The sequence below is a fragment of the Topomyia yanbarensis genome, chromosome 2 (assembly GCF_030247195.1).
Source record: "Topomyia yanbarensis strain Yona2022 chromosome 2, ASM3024719v1, whole genome shotgun sequence".
Classification (NCBI taxonomy): domain Eukaryota; kingdom Metazoa; phylum Arthropoda; class Insecta; order Diptera; family Culicidae; genus Topomyia; species Topomyia yanbarensis.
The window spans coordinates 430,162,839-430,183,763 of NC_080671.1; the positions used below are offsets into that span (position 1 = coordinate 430,162,839).

The window sequence follows — 20,925 nt, forward strand, 5'->3', positions numbered from 1 at the left end:
GACGATGTCCTCCGTTCGACATGCTTTACTCGACGCGGCGACTCATCGATCGTCCACAGCGGTGCGGCAACTATCAACCAGTCGCAGAGTCAAGCTTAACTGTCGTCCAAACGTCATCGGTTGGCAGCAGACTTTTTTCTTTTCGGATCCAACAGTTTAAGTGAACAGACCGTAAAATTAAAATTTATTCATTCTCGTATTTATAAATATTATATTATTTCTGCATTACGCAGTTACGCAGATCACCTAGATACTTACTACGTGTGATCAGGGTGACGTACACCGGCCGACCCACTTCCACATGGTCGTTTGTGCACCAAAATTTCTTGAAGCATACAACGATTAAATAGTGTTGCTATCTTGGATTTGGTCAGTTACAGCGATATTCCCCTCAACAGCACCCTTCTGAAAATTATGTTCATGGTTTGGCCCTTTCGCAAATGGCGATTGCTGAAGGGCGAAATCACGACTGGAATGCAAATTGGGCGTAAACATTCTTTCAGTTTCTACCCACTAAAAACACATAGGAATCAAATTCTTTGTTATATTGTTTAATCAAAGATGTTTTAGGAAAAATATGGCCATAAAGTAATTTATACTTACAATAAAAGCTACATTTGGGGCCGATTTCTTCACCCTCACTTAACGGTTAAGCCAGGTTTAAACGTTCATGCATTTTGACAGCAGTTGGAGCTAAAACTAACTTAGTTTCGCTTCAAGTAAAAACGACATTAGAAAAGCGTTGTCGATTATTGAAACTGATTTTTCTCAATTTGAGTACATTGCGACTTAGGCGAGATCTGAGTCGATTTATTTATCTGAAAGCGTAACGCTGGTAACGTTTGTAACACTTCGCAAATTCAGCAATTCGATTAACGAATCTGATACCCAAACCAAACTCCATTTTACTGTTTGACTGTCAGATTTGAAAACAGAAAAAAGCGTCTGTTTAAAAACAAACATTTAAAATTTCAAATACCTACTTAAAAGTTGTATAGTTCATGGTCTAGCTAGAATGAATCGAGCCAAGAAGTGCTGTGCCTATCGTGATTGCAAGACCGATTCTGTGAACAATACAGAAAGGACACTTTTCCAGTTTCCAAAGGACGAAGAACGAGCTTCTCAGTGGCGTCTTGCTGGAGCTGTCGATCCCATCGAAGCAGGGCCACATTTTATGTGTGATCTGCACTTTTCTCGTAAATATATGTGCTTCAGTGCCCGTCGGAAAATGTTGCTTAGCATGGCCGTTCCTAAACCGTACGGGTCGGCCGATAACGAGGAAGAGTCGGAGCAAGTACAAAGTTCATCACTGGAGCAAGAACAAATTTCAACACTCGAGCTTACCGTTGAAGAACACCTGGATGAAAGTGAGTAATAAAAATGTGTTCGTGTAGCTGAATTCTCCCAAAGTGGTATCTTTCAGCTATGCTTAATGAAAGCGATTCGGTTACCGAAATATTGTACATCGATCAAATGGACACGGAGGCAGAAAGCAAAACCGCAGAGGAACAGACTCGACAAAAAACCAGCCCGCAAAAACGTTCAATGTTCGATTCGATTGAAAAGCTTCCAGCAGCTAAGGTCATCAAGATGAATAAAATTCCCTATGCCGCACGATCAACTGTTGTGTCATCCTCCACATCCACCAAAGCACTAGCAACATATTCTCCCAAACCAATCGCAATACCACCACCAGTGGGTTCAGTGCTCCGCAAAGTTAAATTGAAGAAGAGGTTCGTTGAGGCTACTAAGAAATCTGTTCTCAATGACACTATTGGCAAGAAAGAGCCACAACCGTCATCTAAGATTCATATAGAAATAATTGAACCACCGGTCAGTATATCGCCAGAGAAGCTCGGCATTTCTAAACAGTCGCCCGTTAAGCAGATCGCCTCACCAGTAGCCACTAGTAGCATTACTCACAATTCAACTGAGAGCAAAATGACTTCGTCCAAGAGTCCCAAGAAAGAGGCTGAGACAACGGCGGCAAAGAATGATTCAACCTACGAGTTTATCTTCAAGGGGGAGGAATATATACAGCTGCCAAAGGCTCAGTATTACAGCGAGAAGAAAGAACTCGAGCAACGCTTAAATCGATCACAGGACGAAAATACTCGACTACAAAAGAAATTGGAGTACTATCGCAATATGGTGAAGGATCTGAAGGAGTTTTTAAATGCGTTGTCGGAGGAGGAAATCGAGTGAAGGCATAGTTGAAAAAGAAAGAACGTTGTAACTAAGCAAAGTGTTACGGAGCAGTAGTGTATCATTTATTGTATAACTAATAATTGTTACAATGCGATGTCAGAACGATTAAAATTCGAGCTAAGTAAACATAACGGGGTATTATACTGTTGTCACACTCGCTTATTTCCATTCCATAGAACTCGTCATAATCAAAATACACTGGAAGCGTTGCGACACTTCAATGCGAATAAAACGAAGAGTAACTTTATCATATTCAATTGAGTGTTTAATGCCTTTCACAATTTTCGTGTTGTAAAAGACTGCTTGTTTTTTGCTGGGCAACTTTTTCTTATTTACGTTAGGTAGTATTTCGAACCAGGGCCGAATATATTGCACATTTCCAGGTTGTCACTTGCTGGTCTCCCGGAAATGAAATTCGAAGTCAACGACCTCTTCTAAATTTTGATTGTTGGTCTTCATTCTCTTCTTTGCTACCAAATAGTGAACACATCAACTCCCATTAAAAAGTGGCGACCGAGGCAGATTGATACACGGCACATGCTAATTGTAATGTCCGATGCCGGCCACCGCTGAGTCGGTGATATCCGCGAAAGCATAATTCACACATTAGTTTTAGTGTTCTGGCCCTTTCGGTTGATATTTCTGACCGAAGGTGACGATAGCTTTTTAGCGTATTTGCTTTATATCAGGCCGATTTCAATTATAGAACCTCATTTTTTTATTCTATCGATCAATCTCAGTCATCAGAATCCTCTTTCAAAGCCTGCTACTACCGACTCTCCTTCGCTATCAATTCATGAATTCCAACTTGTCATCAACTTGAACTTCAACTCGTTCTAGCCTAACCGTAACTTGAATCTCATTAGGTACCCAAACTAAACCTGACTTACAGTTATTGAAAGATCATTTATCTCATCTTGCAGAACATTTTCGCCAGATAAACTTTCTGCTATAGGAAGTTCCAAAAACTCCTCCTTCCTTACTGGATTCTGAATCACTGAATAGGTTTTCTGGATTCCTTATACGCTCAAGTGAAGCATGGGTGGTTTTCATAGCAGACGATTCTTGCACAGATTATCTTTTAACTCCCATAGCTGGATGATTTCTGAGATGTTGGTACTGTTGGTAAGGGAACAAAGACTTCGGATGTAGACATTGTGACTCTCGTGTTGAATTGCATCTGGCTTGAGTCATGTTTGATGACCATTTCTACTGTTGTTGAAGAAATCTGCAAGGCTCGAACGGATGACACGAAATATTTCATACCACCTGTGAAAGGCCAGCGAGGATTTTTCAACACTAAATATACCCAGGTAACCAATAAGCATGCTGAATGCGCCTTAACGGCTACTTGATAAGCGCTTAAGTCGTTTTAAATGCTATTTAAAAGTCGCTTTTGGCAAAATATACGGCTACATTACTGCTGTGCTATTAAAATGCTCTTTTACTACTGTTGTGCATTCAGAATGCTGCTTACTGGCAAGAAGTTTTTAAACAGTTTTTCAAATGCTGATTAACAACAGTTATGCATAACGAATGCCAGCATACTGCAAGAAGCATCCGGAATGCAAATTTTACGCTACTTTACTGCATACACTAATGCTTGTTGGTTACCTGGGTACTGCGTGTTAAGAACCTTTATCTTGGTGGTAAAACAATTTACTGTATTGTCCACCTCCCAAAGTCAGCCCATTTGCCTTCTCTCGTGCTATCGTTCTTGTCCATGCCTTGATCAGTACAGCTTTCGTGATGTTCCAAGTCGGAAGTTCTTATTTGTTTTTGCACTTACGAGTCGCTATTGTAAATCCGTCTTATCTGCATTTATTGTGCTGGTTGTTGGTTTGGAGGCACTAGACAGGTTCGATATGCAAAGTACATCAGTTATTGATTTGCCAATTGATTGTGTTTTATCAACATCTGTTGAAAACTGTATTTTGGTATTGGTTGTAGATTATTTTTTCTTAACGACTGCGGAACATTGTTTTCCGAAGTGTGCCATCTGGTTACAAAACTGGCACGTCAGAATCTGACCAGCGTAGGTGCACAGCGTTATTTTCCAACCGCATTTTAACAACACAAACGCCATTGGGAACGCTACACTGAAAAAAATCCGCTTCAAACCAAAAAAAATGTTTCAAGCCACTTAAAATCTATATGGATAAGGAATGCTAATGTTAACACACCCACACATACCTTCTATGTGTCAACTGTATAAACGATGTATGCGCACACATTAGTTATATGTGCGTATTGTTATAGAATCGGGTTTTATGTGCCTTATAGTTATGAACTGTGAATGTAAGATTAATATGTCTTGTAAATGCACACATTAGGTTTATGTGCCAGCAAATAGTGTATATCTGCCCCAGCTAATTGCAAAAATCTGTGTAAAATCAATAGGCATAACGTTTGCTTTTTTTAGTGTATGGAAAATTTTTCCTCATACCTCGTTTGTAACGTATTCCAATTCCCCGTATTTCGACATAAATCCTAATGTTGTATCGATTTTGTTGGCTATTTTCGGCAAATTTGAGACTAAGAGAAACGAAAGCAATGAAATTGAAAGACGGATAGATATTCTAGAGTGAATCAGTTATAAACTTAGAACGGAAAACTAGAACTAGGCAGGCTCATATGGGCACGATCGAAAGGAAATGTAAACGAGCGCAAAAGAAACGCATTTAACTTATCCTGACGGAACGGTGACGTTCCGTTGACGTTGACGGAAGCTGATGTATCGTCTGAATCGCGCTTAATATTGCTCTGGTGGTCTTTGTTATTCGCATATCTGTTCACGCTGCTCCAAAAACCTGTAGCTTAACATGATCAAAAATCCTCGACTTTCAATATTACGGCGACAGCTCAGTTGGATAAAGCGACAGTCCAGTTAGTCTCAACCAAGCTCTCATCAGAAGATTACGTGTAACAAAATGAAATTTCATCAATCGATAGAATTGAAATGTGAAAGGGAAGACATTTTATTTCTGCGCCAATATTTTATACATCGCTAGATCTAAAATATGCATGCCACCGACGACAACAGGCTTCTTCCCGTTCGGACGTGCCTGGCAGGATTCCCCCCAGATAGCCGGCAGCGAAATAAAAACTCTGGCAGAATTTCTGGGGGTCTGGCTGGCAGAGCACTGCCCAGCCGGCCGGCTCAAATGCAACAACCGTTTCTGGCAGAATTTTTCGCCTTACGGTTATTAACGGTTTTTTTCTGCCGGATTTCTGCCAGGCACGCACCGGCAGGACCGGTTTTGTACCGCTTCAGGTTTTGCTTGTATTTTTTCTTAATATTTTTAATTTTATGTAAATTTATAATAAAAACATGTCTGGAGACATGAAATCCATATTACTTACCTTGTTTGAAACCAAAATCTTTGTTTCTTCCTATTTTTTCATCTGCCCAAAACTATCCTTCTTGGAAAAATATTAATATGGTGAAAATGAAACAATGATAAACAAAACAGAACCGGTGAGGCGAATCTGCCTGCCATAACTGGAAGGAGTATAGCTGAATTCTGGCAGCGCCATTTTGATAATTTTTACAGCTGCCGGAATCCTGACCAGGGTGGCCAGATAGAATTCCTTAATATCGGTAGGGTCACTAAAAGTTTATCGGTAGTTATCGGTAGGCCGGGTTATTGTCCCAACCCAGTAAACCATGAGGCGGCTAGGCGGGTTAAACTAGATACTGGCGATCGGTAGGCTATTGAAACTTTGTTCTAGGCTACCCGCCGTAACTTGCCGTTCACTGTAAAAGTAGTGTGGGAAAAACGTAGTATTGACATAGAATTGTAAAATACTGACAACACAGATCTCTGACCAAATCCAACTCAAAAAATGAATGTTGAGTAGGATGTGTCCAAAATCAATAAAAATCGGTAGTTTTCGGTAGGAATAGCAAAATATCGGTAGTTTTGCCTTGGTCGTCTGGGAATCGGTAGGGAAGACCAAAATCGGTAGGACTACCGATAAATCGGTAGGTCTGGCCACCCTGATCCTGACGGATTTTTGTTGGCTGCTCGTTTTTCTTCCAAGCAACCCGCTCTTCTTAATTTTATCTACCAGGCCCTGTCGTAATTCTAAAGACAACAAGCATCCATCGTTGCCAGATTCCATTTGCATGTTTTTCACAATTGCTGAAAATAATTGTTCCTCAAATATCGACCCTCTGTCAAGAATTCACAATAGTAGGTGCATTTAAAAATTGAATTTTATGTTAGTTCGTGTCTCTCTTAATAATACACGTAGTTATATCGTCATTCAGGGTATTTATTCAATTTGCATGAAATGTTCATGTGTATGAAAAGTAGCCAAAATAAATTCTGCAGCACTGTTTTTCATCCCGTTTGAAAATATTATGAACGTTCTTGACTGGCAATACAACCAATCAGAAGCTGGTTCAATACTAAGGTTAGGACTGGATCAAATTGGCTACGCGATTGTCTTCTCTTCTCTTAGCGCTTATCCTGTCGTGTTAGTTGAGCTAGGGTGAACTCGGTTTCGCTCGCGTTTTCTGGCAAATTTTGACAGGAACCGATCAAAACTCTGGCATAACTCGAACATAAACCAACGACATAAACTGTGCAAAAATCCTGGCAATTCCTACCTGGTAGAATTTAGCACGAATCGAGCAAAACATCTGACAAAGATGTGGCAGGAAGCGTGCAGGGATCTTGACCGTACATTTCTAGCTGAATTCTGGATAAAAGTGAGCAGCATCAGTTGGTTTAACCGCTTCTGTCAGAAACGGTTGTTGCATTCGAGCGAATTCGTTGCCAGAATTCTCGCACAAATCGCGCAAAATGCTCGCAGAAACTCTGCCAGCATCAATTTCGCTTTGCTCAACTTTTGCTAACTTTCTGCTTGCCACGCTATTTGTATTTGTTCCAAACGAACAAACGACCTGTCAAAATACATGAATTTGACTCGGTTGGAATGACACTGACAAGTAATAATTGTTACAATTTTGACAGTGTCGTCACTCTCCTTATATGCACTCAGGTTTTCATGAATAAGTATTTTTTACGCATTTTGTTGTAACTGTTCTGCGAAAAATAATGGATAAAACGTACCCAAGCTCTGTACTCATTCCCGGTCAGCGTGACAAGCAGAAAGTTAGCAAAAGTTGAACAAAGCGAAATTGATGCTGGCAGAGTTTCTGCGAGCATTTTACGCGAATTGTGTGAGAATTCTGGCAAGGAATTCGCTCAAATGCAACAACCGTTTCTGGCAGAAGCGGTTAAACCAACCGGTGCTGCTCACTTTTATCCACAATCGAGCCAGAAATATACGGCCAAGATCTCTGCACGCTTCCTACCACATCTTTGTCAGATGTTTTGCTCGATTCGTGCTAAATTCTACCAGGTAGGAATTGCCAGGATCTTTGCACAGTTTATGTCGGAGTTATGCCAGGTTTTAGCTCGATTCCTATCAAAATTTGCCAGAAAACGCGAGCGAAACCGAGTTCGCCCTAGCTCAACTAACCCGAGAGGATACGCGCAGAAATCTGACAGGGCTGCCAAACCAAGACTTACAGAAATCTAGCAGAGCTGCCTCTGCCAGAAAATTTGCTCACTGGGTTATGGAGTACAAGCTCTTTACCCATTAAGTGGGTTAATCCAATATTATTGAAAATAGATAGTTTTCTACGCGGGTACTTTATTATATCAGTGTGGGTAGTTTACATTTTGCAATTACGCCCTTATTAAAAAATGTCCTGTCGTAGCGACCGCCTTTGGCAAGTGAACATCGCCGATTAACTGCATTCGCGGATTCGCAGTAACTTCAGTTCACATGTTCACAACACAACACAACACAACAGTATCCATACGTTCATTAGCTAAAGTTTCAACAGATTTCTTGGCACTCGATCTGAACTTTAGCCATAGTAACTAGCTGTAATGCATAAATTATCGAAAATCTTCCAGCCATCTCTAATTATACCAAAAAATGCCTCAGTCAAAAAACAAGACGTTACATCGAAAAGTCAAAGGGTACCTTCCTGTAGAACTGTGATACAGAATTGACTCACTACAATCTATTTCTGTCGTTACAGCTGATGCTCGAGCAAGGTTTAATCCGTCAAGCCGGCAATGGTACATTCTACATTCTACCGCTACTTCAACGTGCCGTGGAGAAAACCATCGCCTTGGTCGACCTTTACATGCAGCAACACGTGAAAGCGGAAAAACTATCACTTCCCATGCTAACTTCGGCTGAACTGTGGCGCCAAAGTGGTCGGCTTGATTCAGCTGAAGCAGAACTAATGAAAACTACCGATCGGCACGGAAAGATGCAAATCCTGGGACCGGTGAGTGAGAATGTTACAACGGCGTATTTTATAATCAGTATAGTAACGCTTCGGTTAGACACACGAGGAAAGTATCACGGCACTATTGGCAGCAATATCACCGGTGTCATACAGGCAGTTTCCATTGCGGTTGTACCAGATATCAACAAAATTTCGTGATGAAATGAAGCCGCGGTTTGGATTGATGCGAGCGAAGGAGTTTCTCATGAAAGATTTGTACACATTTGATATTGGTCCCGAGGAGGCTCGTCAGACTTACGAGACGGTAAACGATGCCTACCGACAGCTGTTGGATGCCGTTGGAGTACCGTATGTGAAGGTAAGTGCCGATACGGGGCTCATGGGGGGAACTACTTCGCACGAGTACCATTTTCCCAGTGAGGTGGGCGAGGATCAGCTAATGCACTGTAGGGAATGTGGAAAGAGCTGTAATCAGGAAGTGTTAGCCAATGGAATGGATTGCAAACAGTGCAATAACGCAAATTTTTCCAAGCAGACCGGAATAGAGGTTGCACATACTTTTATACTAGAAGATAAGTACAGTAAGGCGTTGGGGGCTAAGTTTCTGGATCAGAAAGGAAAGCCAGGCATTTTACAAATGGGTTGTTACGGTATTGGAGTGACACGTCTGATAGCGGCTAGCATCGAAGTGCTATCCAGTGAAATGGATATTCGATGGCCACTAGCACTTGCGCCGTTCAGAGTATGTTTGATACCCCCGAAGAAGGGGAGTAAAGAAGAGTCGCAAGCTGGTCCATGGCTTGATAAACTTTACTTTGAGATTAGAAAACTGAAGGGACTAGATTCGGACGTTGTAGTCGACGACCGAATCAGTATGACCATAGGAAAGAGATTGATGGATGCCAAGAAAATTGGTTACCCGATAGTGATAGTCATAGGTGCTAAGGCGGCCTGCGAGAGCAATGAGTTGTTTGAGGTTTACAATCAGTTACAAGAAAAAGAGTCGGTGCTGGGGTTTACTGAAACACTGCTGGAAATTGATAGGATATGTAATAGTCGAACATAAGACTAAAATTAAGTAGATTTACATTAAGTTATTTAGAAATGAACTAATTTCCGTTAAACAGTACGTTTTTACAATAAAAGTTAACAGTACGATGACAGCTGATTTTGTTCTCGAGCAATAAGTTATCACAGAATGGATCTGGGTGAGCGAAATAACAAAGTAAGCCACAACCAGAGATATATGGATGGCCATTCCAGAATCGGTTGCATTCTGCTTCCAAATGATGATGGGAATAAGGAAAAATTTACCAATGCTTGCCAGAATGACACCATGTAGGAGGGCTAGAGGATATGACTTGCCACTAACCGAGGGGACATTCACGTGATGTAAGACGCGTGTAAACGCGTAGAGAAACAGGTAAAGAAGAATCGTTCCTGAAAGGGGAAAGGGAATGTTGTTAAGATGTCTGATTTATAGCATAAAATATTACCGATAAAAATATGAAATGATGATACGTAAAATCCTTTTTCTGCTAGGAAAGGATCACTATGATCCGACCGGTAACGCACGCTAGTGAAGCGACTGAAAGCTTCTGTCCACAGACAGTACGCTTCCAGAAGAACCAAGATAATACCAATCTTCCACAGATTTTTACAATCCGAATTGTATAGAATATGTCTGTAGGCCGGCTTAGACAACAGAATGAGGTCAATCAAGATTATGAGCACTTCGAATTCTATGTACTTGTCGGCTGGCTTGTTGCACGTACCCTGTCGGAAGAAATTGTTTTTCCATGAAATTCTACTTGTTACTTAAACCAGTTTTGCTTAATCTCGAAGCTGAGTACCGGTTCTTACTCTATCCGCTTTCAGTTCATATATTTTGGCGTCAGCGTTAGAACGCGACTCAGTATCACACCAGGCAAAGGCATTAATATCAACTTACGCATTCTGTGATTTTTAGCACAGTTGAGCTGATTCGTCGGTATAGCTCTGGCACTGAACACCCACAATTGATGCACACAAACTGTTTGTTCTTATTGTGCATCTGTAGCAACGTAAAGTATCCCTGAAGTGGTAGCTTCATTGTTTTTGGAATAATTTGATGAATTTAAAAAACACCGCTTCAACAGCTGATTGCGCTGACAGTGCACGGAAACGAAAAACTACCTAAAATTGAGTTCCTTTGACTCAATCTCGTGGTATCGTGGGGGAACTTAAAATTAGGTAAACCGTGTTGAAGGTAGTTTCCATTTAACCACGGCAAAAATTACAACTCATTGATAGGTTTTTTATACTCAAATTTAAGTTGAATTTACCTAATTTTGAGTATACCCCAAACAACTCAAAAATACCTTCCTCCACGGAAGACCTCAACTGAGTCGAATCTCTCGTTTTGTTTTTGACAACACTAATAAGTGCGAAAGCGACGCACAACTCAAAAGTAAGTTAAAACAAAGAGAATAGTGAAAGAGACGCAGAGTGAAAATCAGTCAAAACGGCAACACTCCCTTTACGATGATTTCAACACTAGAATTTGGCAACCGTTCCCAAAGGCAGCACTTTAAATGACTCCTATTATATTTTGAAAGCAAACCTTTTGTCGATCGTTGGATTTGTTTATCAAACGATGTGCATTTTGAAACAAAGAGATGAAATAATTCTAAAGCTTGTTTTTACTCATACATAGACTCTAGAATGCACCTTACAATCACGATTGCACTAAATTCTGACGAAAATTCAAATTTCTTTTTTGATAGATTTACAATACTTATCTCCTCCAACTCAGGCATGAGTAATGTTTATTTACATTGCACGATTGGTCTGCTCAATAAGGTATTTTTGGCTTCACACTATTCGTCTCTTTCCCTATTCTCTTTGAGTTAAAAGAACTTATGCTGCAGGAAAAGAGATTATAACTACTAGAGGACGCATAGCGCTACTGTTCCTATTGAATGTACGTTGAAAAATGTTGATCGTGGTTGGGTATATACCTGTCAAATTTCAGACTTGGAAACAATAATACTTTTGCGATTCCCTTTTCAAAACAAGATTAAACGTTTAATGCATGGTATTTGGTGGATTGTTTTTATTATTTCGGTTGCAGCATTCTGTTGTCGTATTGACTAGGGTTAGTACTAACCAGCAAGTTTAGTGTAATTATGATAATGGAAATGCTGTCGGACATTTCCAATACTAAAACAAACTGGAATGTTTTGTATTGCATCGAAATTCAAAAAACTACACGAAGGATTCTCATGGCAAAAAAAGATTTCAGCAGAAAGGTTATACTCTATATAATCAAGACATTGTCATATGCTATGTCACATGTGGAACGACAATTTACCTTTTTGGTGGAACCCGAAAAGGAAGTGATTTGGTCTGCGCCTGACAATGGAACGCCTTCAGTTTGTGAAAAGAACCATGTGATTGATAAGTCATCCTACACCTGGATGTTATTAATTCTTTGGTCTACCCGGATTGTGTAACATTGAAAGAAAGATACAAGATCAAGTGTTCATCCTGTGGAAGGCTGTTCATACCTTTCGAAATCTGTGTCTGTCGATTTATTAAAAGGGCTCTAAACGCATACGAGAACTGCTTGGTCGACGGGTTGTCATTAAATCCTCCTTTGGAACGAATAAGAGCGAATGTTTGCTCTATGTGATCTTGCGATAGCTTGTACGTTAGGAGGTACTCGAGGGGACCCCTTGCTGGGTACACGTACTCAAAATATAGAACATTCAGCGATTCTATATTGACCATAAAGCCAAGGAAGCCTGTATGATTAATAGAATCTAGTAAGTATTTATCAGTGCCATTATCATTAAAGGACAATTGAGCGATGTACTTCTTACAATATTGCAAATACTGGTAGAACTCTGGATGGGATTGTTCGCAGTAAGGGCGCCTGAATTATTTGCCAAACTTCGATTTTGAGTTCATTATATCGAATAGGTTGTTAAATGTACGAAGGAAGTCTGTTGTTGCATTTGACCCTTGAAACTGCTCTACGTGTTGCTTTCTTAATAGATCAATGGCATCGGCGACACTATTGCTGAACATTTGTATGGCCAACTTCGACTTCATTTTATTTTTCTTGAACTCAATATCTAACTTACTTAGTTTGTTTGCCAAACGCAGTCCCTTTTGTTGCTGGTATTGCTCTAGCATTATCAGATATTCAAATTTTATCAGGCGTCCTCTGTCATCTCGCAACTCTCCTTTTGCAGCAAATGTGTTTCGTACAAGTTTCAGCATGTGAACTGCATCCATTATAATGCATACTATGCCGACATCACTTGGATGTTGAAAAGTTGTACGCATATTATGCTCTTTGAGAACAGCTCCAAACATAGCCATGCATGATAGGTTTACTTTTGTGCCATCAAACGTTATTGAAGGGACGTTGAGGTTGTGTTCGTAAAGAGCCATTAAGACTTGAGTTACGACGACTAAAAAGTCTGACAGACCAGCAAAAAAATGATGTGACACTGGGATTTTGAAGTGTTCATTGATACCAGTCACTAGGAACATTAAAGCTTCGGAGGCAAGCTCCCGCGTTTCGCCCGTATTAAATCCCACGTCAGTGAATCCACTAACCGTTCCATCATTTTCGGTAAATAGTTGTTTTCTGATGGACATTTCATCCATCACCAAATTTGCATAAAGCTTTTGTTCGATCTCTGCCGCTTTCACCCTAATTTCCACTAATTTCAAAGCAGCTGCTGAAATTCCGGGACCGCAATCTACAATATTATACCATTTAGCAATAGTTTTCTTATGTGGTAGATCAGTTCCACCACTGAGGTACTCTCTGGCGTATTCATAGGCGGCCGCTGAATGAAAACTCATGCCCATTGCAAAAGATCTGATCTCCTTGCTATATTGTAATCCATCCTTGGTATTCGTTGCCAACCTGTATACAACGTTTGGCTTATGTTGTTTAATTGCCTAAAATTTGAACTGATAATAAAAAGAAAAAAACAGCATCATTATGAAGAGCTTACCTGCAGTGATTGAGAACTAGATTTGGCTTCAGAAAGCTGTTGCTGTGCGGCCTTCAAATCGGCATCTAGTTTTTCGATTTTGTTTTTGAGACGTTGGTTCTGCTGTTTTAAAGATTCTTTCGATTTTCTCGTTTCAATTAATTTTCGATAAGTTAGCGAATACGAAATTTGTGAAAAAACAGGATTTCGCAAGTTTTCCATACTAACATCGCCAGGATACCGAATGAGCAGTGGCTTGGGAATAGCTGGTTTCATTTTATCGCTTGCTTCTCCGGGTATGCATAAACTAGGCGCGGAGATGTCGTGTAAACTAAAATAAATTAAAATGTAGCGAATTCAGATGGCATTACTTATTGTAGTACACACGCATTTTTTTCCTGTTGGTTATCCGCAACATCTGTAATTGAATTAATCTGATGTTCTTCGAAGAAAGATGAATCTATTCTCGGTGCATCATTTGATCGTAAAGCTCCAACAGGGTATTTGTTTGATGTGGAATCGGTATGTTGGTGATTTGTGACATCAGCCAACGCAGTACAAAACTGAGCGGGCTTGTTCAATATATCCGGATGATTTTCGGAACAAGCAGCGACTTTTCCGTTACCCTTATGTTTGCTGAAATGAATATAATTACATTGTGACAAAAACAGCTAATTGTTTGTGAAATACATACCCCGTATCTACCGGAATCTTCCACATACGAGGAATAGCAGCTGAACGAAGACATTTTCCTCTCCCCGTAAGCAAAAAGTCACTGTTGCGGAAATGCAGCGAGCATATCGTTGATTTCGGGGCGAAAGAATGCATGTTCACTCCGTCTGTTCGCAAAGCCGATAGCCATGTTGCGCTTCGTGTATCCTCTACTGGAATTCTAATAAAAATAAAGTTAGATCACGTTTAATAAAAGCGGAGCAAACTTACCTGTGAAATGATACTCTCGGTCCGGCTTTCCGCTCACTAACTCGACAATTAGGTACGCAGCAAATTCTCACCATGATTGAAATTTTTCTTCATTCACTCGTAGCGAAATATTCGTAAACACAAAGCATTTGACATGTATTACCCCGGCGAAGCAAAAATATACGTAACCTATAATTTTTCAGAGTTGCCAGCGCTATGCTCCCTCTAGTAGTTATAATCTCTTTTGTCTATAGAGAACAGTTCTCGACAAACATATGATTACGGCCTAAAAGCCAACTGTCAAAATCCACTTTGAATTGAAATTCCGGACAAACCGTTACTAGCCGAACACAGTTCACAGCAGTTTATGAAAGAGAAAACTTTTCTCTTTCGTTTACTACCAACATCTGTGATTGGCGTGTAATGGTTTGTCCAGAATTTCCATTCAAAGTGAATTTTGACAGTTGGCTTTTAGGCCGTAATCATATGTTTGTCGAGAGTTGCGCAAAGAGTGAAGTCAAAAAAAGTCTACCTATCGAGCACAATTGGAATCCATCTCTGATACCTCTGCAGCAAAGTTGGATTCTAATTTTGCTCGATAGGTAGACTTTTTTCGGCTTCATTTTCTGCACGCTCTTTGCGTACCTTTATACTAGGGCCTTTAATGGAAACTACCTTCAACACGGTTTACCTAATTTTACCTTCCTCCCGATACCACGAGATTGAGCCAAAAGAACTCAATTTTAGGTAGTTTTACGTTTGCGTGCAGCGCACCAAAATGTCATTCCGGCCGGAGAGTGAAAAAAATTAAAAGGAAGTGAACATCGGCGAGTTTCTGCCCGCGAAGCGTATATCAAAATCCATCTCCAACATTGAAGTAACATAAAGGCCCTAGTATAAAGGTACGCAAAGAGCTCCATAGACTGTGAAGTAACAGTCTTGTCTTGATAACAAATCTTCAGAATATTAATAGTAATTGATTTCAGTAACTATTTAATGAAACAAAATGAAATTAGTTTGTGAAACTTGTGTGATCAAACGTGCAATGCCAGCCGGGAAACGGGTCTTCCAGAAGACAATTCTAGCCGTTGGGAAAAATAGTGACAAGAAACCGGACGAAACGGTCATCATGTTGATAACGAATGCCAACAAATCGGGAACCAAGTACGGTCTGAAGAAGAACATCAGCAAAATTTTTACCCGATTCCTGGCTGAAGGGAAGGCTACCATTTCCTTTAACATTCCCGAGCACGATGTGCAGATCAAATGCGAAGTAGTTCAACTGACCAGTTTCCTGAAGGTGCTTAAATCGGTCCTAACAGGGGATGCGACTAGCGACGGATCAGCAAATGGCGTTAAACTGGCATGTCTGTCGGTGGCCAATAAGAAGACTTCAGTTCTATCCTCAACCAAAGTACTGGCGACAAAGTGTATCGTCCGAAGCAGAGGTGACTATCCATTGAAAGGTTTCTCTCAAAATCTGGTGGCCCTACATATATCCGACATTAAGTTGGCACGTTTCGATCCGCAAATTTTTCTGTTAAAAAATCTCCGCAATCTAAACCTTTCTAATAACTGTTTGGAAAAACTGCCACCAGCACTAGGGGAAATGAGACTCAACGACATTGACGTGTCCGGAAACGCTCTTCAGAACGACAAGTGGGAATGGCTTATGAATCCTACCATACAATCCAGTCTGCAAAGTCTCAATCTATCCGGCAACAATTTAACATATTTTCCGATTAATCTCATCTACTCCCGAGCATTAGTTCGACTTGATCTGCAGTCAAACTACATCGAAAAGCTCCCATTTGCAGTGTGGAAAATGGTACGCCTTCGTTTTCTCAACCTAGCGAACAACCAAATCGGCTCGGTGCCAGAATCAATGGTTCGCATGAAGCTAGAACAAGTCGATCTGTCGGAGAACAAACTTGCTACCGATTCGTGCACAGTTCCAGATCTACGAGTTGCAGTGACCGTCGGACATGTTGCTGCACTGTGGGAAATTGCTGCTCGGGTGGTTGTTGCTCGTAAAGTTCGCTACACTACCGGGATGATCCCATTCTTACTGATAGAAATCATGAATCGGACACCGATTTGTGGATGTGACCTGCTATGCTTCACCTCCAAGGTTTATGAACGGGCCAAAGTGATACGCTTGAACTGTCAGCATCTAATAATGAACAGCAATAACGTGTTGTACGCGGATTGCGTGTTCTGTAGTCAACGATGTAGCACCAGGCAGTAAAGTAGGAAACCTCATTACGGTATTTATATAATTTAAATGTTTAAAATTAGTTTAGTTACCTGTATTACATATAAAAACCATCGATTTTTTTATGAAATGTGATTTCTATTTTAACTGAATCTTTTTATGCCAAAATTTCCTTAGAAAAAGCATGATTTAATAGCATAACTGTTTATTTGTCCCCTTTTCTCTTAAACTATTTTCTCTACATCCTAATTTATAATAGATTTGAATGCCTCCATGGTTTTCATCATGGCCGCTTGAGCTGTCTCAAAGTTGGTCAGCTTCTTGGTTAGTTCCTCCAGTCGTTCTTCCTTCGCTTTCAGTTCCTTTATCAAATCTAATCGACTACAGTTTGCGTACTCAGGATAGAACTGATTCACCATTCTCCGCTGCAGCTGCTCCTCGCCCGACACTATTTCGACGCTGTCGGTTTGGGTAGTTACGGTGCGAACCTCCGACACCACGGGCTTCTCTACAGTCGCCAAGTGTGGTTGGGGCGAAACTTCGTTGGTAACCTCTTCACTAGGATTGGGCTTCACTCGTTTGATTTCCAAAAATGGGATCGGGTTAGTCTCCACTTGATCTAAACTAGAACTCACTTCTAGAGTATCATTCAACGGATCTTCTTCCATGTAAAAAATCATATCGGCTTCGTTCTGAGCATCCTCCAGTTCATCAAGCGCTTCAATCGTTTCCGCCAGATCATCAAATTTTGTTTCCGGTTCTGACTCCGCTACTTCGGTTGTATCGGGAACATGTTCGATCTCGGTTCTGCGTTGCACTATTTCTGTTTTCGCGCTTTTCAGCGCATTACTAGAGCAAGCACCGGGTAGATTTATGGTCGGAAACTCATAACAACCATCCTTGTGAATGATTTTCAGCTTCGGTACTGCAACCGCGTTGAGCATCCGCGAGCATGAATTTCGATAGTCTGTGACGAGAAAGTGCAACGTGCAAACCACAAAACGTTGTTGCAAAATCGCTGGATCTGTGTCTAGTTTCAGGGCCTTTATCCACTGTTTAAAGACCGCCTGCCGCTTAGGAAAGCGGTGACAAAGGATGGTTGCATCACTACTGGCACATCCAGGGAAGGCACAGTGACGAACCATGGTACGAGTTGTAGAAAGTAAGGCCGAATATACTTTCGAAAATTTGAAATGCTCAATAATAAATTTTAGTGCTAAATTCGCGACTGGTGAGAAGCACGGACATTACTTTATAAACAAAGATGTTGTTTACAACCTTGAGCGGTATCTGTTCGAATTGTCGACAACGTCGTCATCGATGAAGGTGTTACTGGTGTTATTGCCGTTATCTTTGGATCTTAGCAAAAATTTACACACTGGAAAAAGATTTGTATAGGCTCAATTACAATATGGATTAAATTCAATAAATAATTTTTTTGGTTCAGAGACAACAAATTTATTTATTGTTGTGGGGGTGTGTGATAGTTCCAAATTAAGACAGCAAACCGGATCTTTTGTTACGGAATGCTTCAAAATTATTTGCCAGCTTAACAAATGGTAGGGTTGACTCAGTATCCGTGAATTGGTCTGTAAGTGGTAGTTTTAAGTAGTATTAAGCTCAAACCACTGATTTAAGTTTTATGCCACCTAAGAATAGGTTAAACTGCACTGCAAATTTAGTTTTATATGAATCAGATTAATTTTTAAATAGTTAGATAAAATATTCTGAAGATTAAAGAGAAAAGAATCGTCCTCCTTCTATCCTCTACTGCTGTGTTTTTCCAAGTGAGTTTTCTGCCTTCCGTTTCATCAACGCCGCACAGATTCAGATAGGGCTGAAATGATCGCGCCGCTGGGTGTTGGTAGCAGCGCTGCAACGAGGGGCTTCGCCGTCACAATTGTTTCAATAAAAACATTTTTTGTTCCCTTTTTCAATCATTTTATCAAAATAAGAAAAAAATATTGAAATTAGAAATGTTTTTATTGAAAGCAAAACTTTATTATTGATCTAAAAACAATATTTTAAAAACCAATAAGTTTGTTGGTTAAAGTGATAAACAATAAACGATTGGATTCAATAGCACATATTTTTGGGTGAAGTTTGCTAATTTTTTTCTGCGTGATTGCCATTTATTCGAGGGACACGGCATACGAAAAATGCACCCGAGATCGAAATGGCTATTTACTTTAATCAGCTATATAGAGCTGATTAAAGTAAATAACCATTTCGACTATAGTCTACTTCCCGCAAACATTTTTTTACAATGGAGAATGCAATTACGCACTTTCCCAGTACACGTACTTAGTAGTTGCCAAGCTACCATACGGGAGTGTACTGGCGTGTCGGGCTCGACCAGGGGGCCATACAGACTAAACTCCATTGGGCTCCGCCATCTTTCTCCAGGAACTACCTTCCGGCATTACCTCTGGGGGGATAGCAGTACTTAACGTACTGACTCACTCATGCATGATGTTCGCACTCACGCTCACCCTACATTCCTCTGCCACGCCACGAGGTATCAATAGCGATAGGTACCAGCAATCTACGCTACACTACGACACGCCCATCTCGGCATGGGTAGACCATATATCCGTCTTTACATCCGCCTATTCAGTCGCTCTACCGCCATGCATCGGAGTGGCTATCGCGGTTGCCACCGCTGTGCCACTCTTGCCTCAGCATGAGCAGACCATTCATTGATTTCTCCGCTCTAGCTAACCAATCACAAATTGCTGTTTGTACTGACTTACGGTTATTAACTACTGTTAATAACTGTTACGATAGAGAAACGCGAGGTGGTTCTATCGTACAAATAACTACTTTATTATAATTTAAAACGTAAGACATAAAAATGATCGCGTGTGGCACTATCGGCTGTCTGTGTAAAAGAGACATTCACACCGCTGCTCATCGCTACTGGTTGGCACGACTTCTCGTTGACAGTTCGCATTCCTGCTGATAGGGTTGCCCTCCAACACCTCCCTCTTTAGTATAGATGGTAGGGTTCGTAGCGGATCGGAGGTTTCCGATTCCGAGGCGGACGATAGCATTGAGTCAACACTGGGATTGGTTGCGGTTGCAGATGTCTTCGACGACGTCTCACGTCCGGTTGGTACAGCTCTTGAAGAAATTCTTGCTGCAATTCGTTGTACTCTACATCTTCTGGATATGGTTGTGGAGCTTTCGGTGTTTCCGATGAACCCGACGGTTTGATATCCCAGGTGTTTAAGAGCAGGTCTAATGGTACGATGGCTTGATTTTCCGCATTCCGAACATCTGTACTTCCATGACGTTTACGTATCTGATTGCCATGGGATCAGCTGCTGACGACACGGTAGCCACACATTGTACATAACGGCTCCAATCCATTCCACAACTTCACCTGCTACCCAATTCCAAGTATTACCTTGATGAACCTTGGCATAAACGTTGTCCTTGACCTCGAAACTTTTCGCTTTGGCACCGTGTTTACGTTCAAACTGCTGGTCCTGTTTGGAACTGGCATCCTTGTGAAATTTGCTAGGCGGTTTCATCAGTTTGAGCGAAATACGGATGCGTCGACCTAGCAGAATTTCCGCTGGAGACTTTCCATCCGGAGCGCTGCGAGACGGTGTAGATCAGTAGCACTGAAGGAATGTGTCGATGGCTTCTTCTAGCTCTTCTCCCCATGCCTGGATTTTCTTCAGTGTGCGTTTGAACGTATCTACAAACCTCTCTGCTTGTCCGTTGCTTTGACGATGGTACGGCGCCGTCTTTAGGCGCATGATACCATTGGAATCGCAATACTTTTCGAAAACCTCGCTGGATAGTTGCCTGCCATTATCGGTCACCAACACTTCAGGCATACCGAACCTCGAAAAGATGTTCCGAAGTATGGCTAGAGTTTTTTCAGTAGTGATACGCTGTGTAGGTACTACTTCCGGCCACTTAGAAAGAGCGTCGACCAAAATCATGAAGTAGGTTCCATTTACTGGCCCAGCGTAGTCGACGTGTACCCTCTGCCATGGCCTTTCAGGAATTGGCCACGATGAGAGCGATGTTTTCGTGTCTGTTTTGGCCACCGACGCACACTCGTTGCACGACTTGACCATGTTGGCGATATGGTCATCAATGTTAGGCCAATACACATAATTCCGTGCTAATGATCTGGTTCGATCAATGCCCGGATGACCCTTATGAAGTCCAGAACTCGCTGCTGCAGTTTTCTAGAAATAATGATTCTTTCTCCGTACATAAGACACTTGTGTGCGATGCTGAGTGACTCCCGTCGAGCAAAAAACTGTTCAATTTCTGGATTTCCAACA

The 20,925-nt window shown here is 41.1% G+C and overlaps 5 protein-coding genes across 5 annotated transcripts; 3 read left to right on the plus strand and 2 right to left on the minus strand.

The window, feature by feature from the left end:
- The first annotated feature begins 923 nt into the window (after positions 1–923).
- Positions 924–2,491, plus strand: LOC131685378 (uncharacterized). Its single transcript, XM_058969071.1, has 2 exons — positions 924–1,367; positions 1,424–2,491. The coding sequence occupies exons 1-2, from the start codon at positions 1,016–1,018 to the stop codon at positions 2,203–2,205; spliced, it is 1,134 nt and encodes a 377-aa protein (XP_058825054.1). The 5' UTR covers positions 924–1,015; the 3' UTR covers positions 2,206–2,491.
- A 5,522-nt stretch (positions 2,492–8,013) lies between these two features.
- On the plus strand, positions 8,014–9,554 carry LOC131685379 (probable proline--tRNA ligase, mitochondrial). Its single transcript, XM_058969072.1, has 3 exons — positions 8,014–8,210; positions 8,273–8,527; positions 8,586–9,554. The coding sequence occupies exons 1-3, from the start codon at positions 8,118–8,120 to the stop codon at positions 9,552–9,554; spliced, it is 1,317 nt and encodes a 438-aa protein (XP_058825055.1). The 5' UTR covers positions 8,014–8,117.
- A 13-nt stretch (positions 9,555–9,567) lies between these two features.
- Positions 9,568–10,638, minus strand: LOC131685380 (protein ARV1). Its single transcript, XM_058969073.1, has 3 exons — positions 10,440–10,638; positions 9,985–10,264; positions 9,568–9,928 (listed from the first exon to the last, which is right to left on the minus strand). Exons 1-3 carry the CDS (start codon positions 10,578–10,580, stop codon positions 9,573–9,575), a joined length of 777 nt encoding a protein of 258 aa, XP_058825056.1. The 5' UTR covers positions 10,581–10,638; the 3' UTR covers positions 9,568–9,572.
- A 4,632-nt stretch (positions 10,639–15,270) lies between these two features.
- LOC131685381 (leucine-rich repeat protein 1) lies at positions 15,271–16,724 on the plus strand. Its single transcript, XM_058969074.1, has 2 exons — positions 15,271–15,305; positions 15,390–16,724. Exon 2 carries the CDS (start codon positions 15,410–15,412, stop codon positions 16,649–16,651), a length of 1,242 nt encoding a protein of 413 aa, XP_058825057.1. The 5' UTR covers positions 15,271–15,305; positions 15,390–15,409; the 3' UTR covers positions 16,652–16,724.
- A 3,435-nt stretch (positions 16,725–20,159) lies between these two features.
- LOC131682009 (uncharacterized protein K02A2.6-like) lies at positions 20,160–20,718 on the minus strand. The gene has a single exon (XM_058963138.1). It carries the CDS (start codon positions 20,710–20,712, stop codon positions 20,239–20,241), a length of 474 nt encoding a protein of 157 aa, XP_058819121.1. The 5' UTR covers positions 20,713–20,718; the 3' UTR covers positions 20,160–20,238.
- Between the last annotated feature and the right edge of the window lie 207 nt (positions 20,719–20,925).

Bases quoted from the DNA above. Each gene is read 5' to 3' on its own strand.
- LOC131685381 (XM_058969074.1), top strand. From the start codon at position 15,410: ATGAAATTAGTTTGTGAAACTTGTGTGATCAAACGTGCAATGCCAGCC.
- LOC131685378 (XM_058969071.1), top strand. From the start codon at position 1,016: ATGAATCGAGCCAAGAAGTGCTGTGCCTATCGTGATTGCAAGACCGAT. The intron at 1,368-1,423 runs GTGAGTAATAAA...GGTATCTTTCAG, and splicing joins TGAAGAACACCTGGATGAAA to CTATGCTTAATGAAAGCGAT.
- LOC131685379 (XM_058969072.1), top strand. From the start codon at position 8,118: ATGCATAAATTATCGAAAATCTTCCAGCCATCTCTAATTATACCAAAA. The intron at 8,211-8,272 runs GTACCTTCCTGT...CTGTCGTTACAG, and splicing joins TTACATCGAAAAGTCAAAGG to CTGATGCTCGAGCAAGGTTT. The intron at 8,528-8,585 runs GTGAGTGAGAAT...CGCTTCGGTTAG, and splicing joins AGATGCAAATCCTGGGACCG to ACACACGAGGAAAGTATCAC.
- LOC131685380 (XM_058969073.1), bottom strand. From the start codon at position 10,580: ATGAAGCTACCACTTCAGGGATACTTTACGTTGCTACAGATGCACAAT. The intron at 10,265-10,439 runs GTAAGTTGATAT...TTCTTCCGACAG, and splicing joins TGCTAAAAATCACAGAATGC to GGTACGTGCAACAAGCCAGC. The intron at 9,929-9,984 runs GTAATATTTTAT...TTCCCCTTTCAG, and splicing joins ATCATTTCATATTTTTATCG to GAACGATTCTTCTTTACCTG.
- LOC131682009 (XM_058963138.1), bottom strand. From the start codon at position 20,712: ATGGTCAAGTCGTGCAACGAGTGTGCGTCGGTGGCCAAAACAGACACG.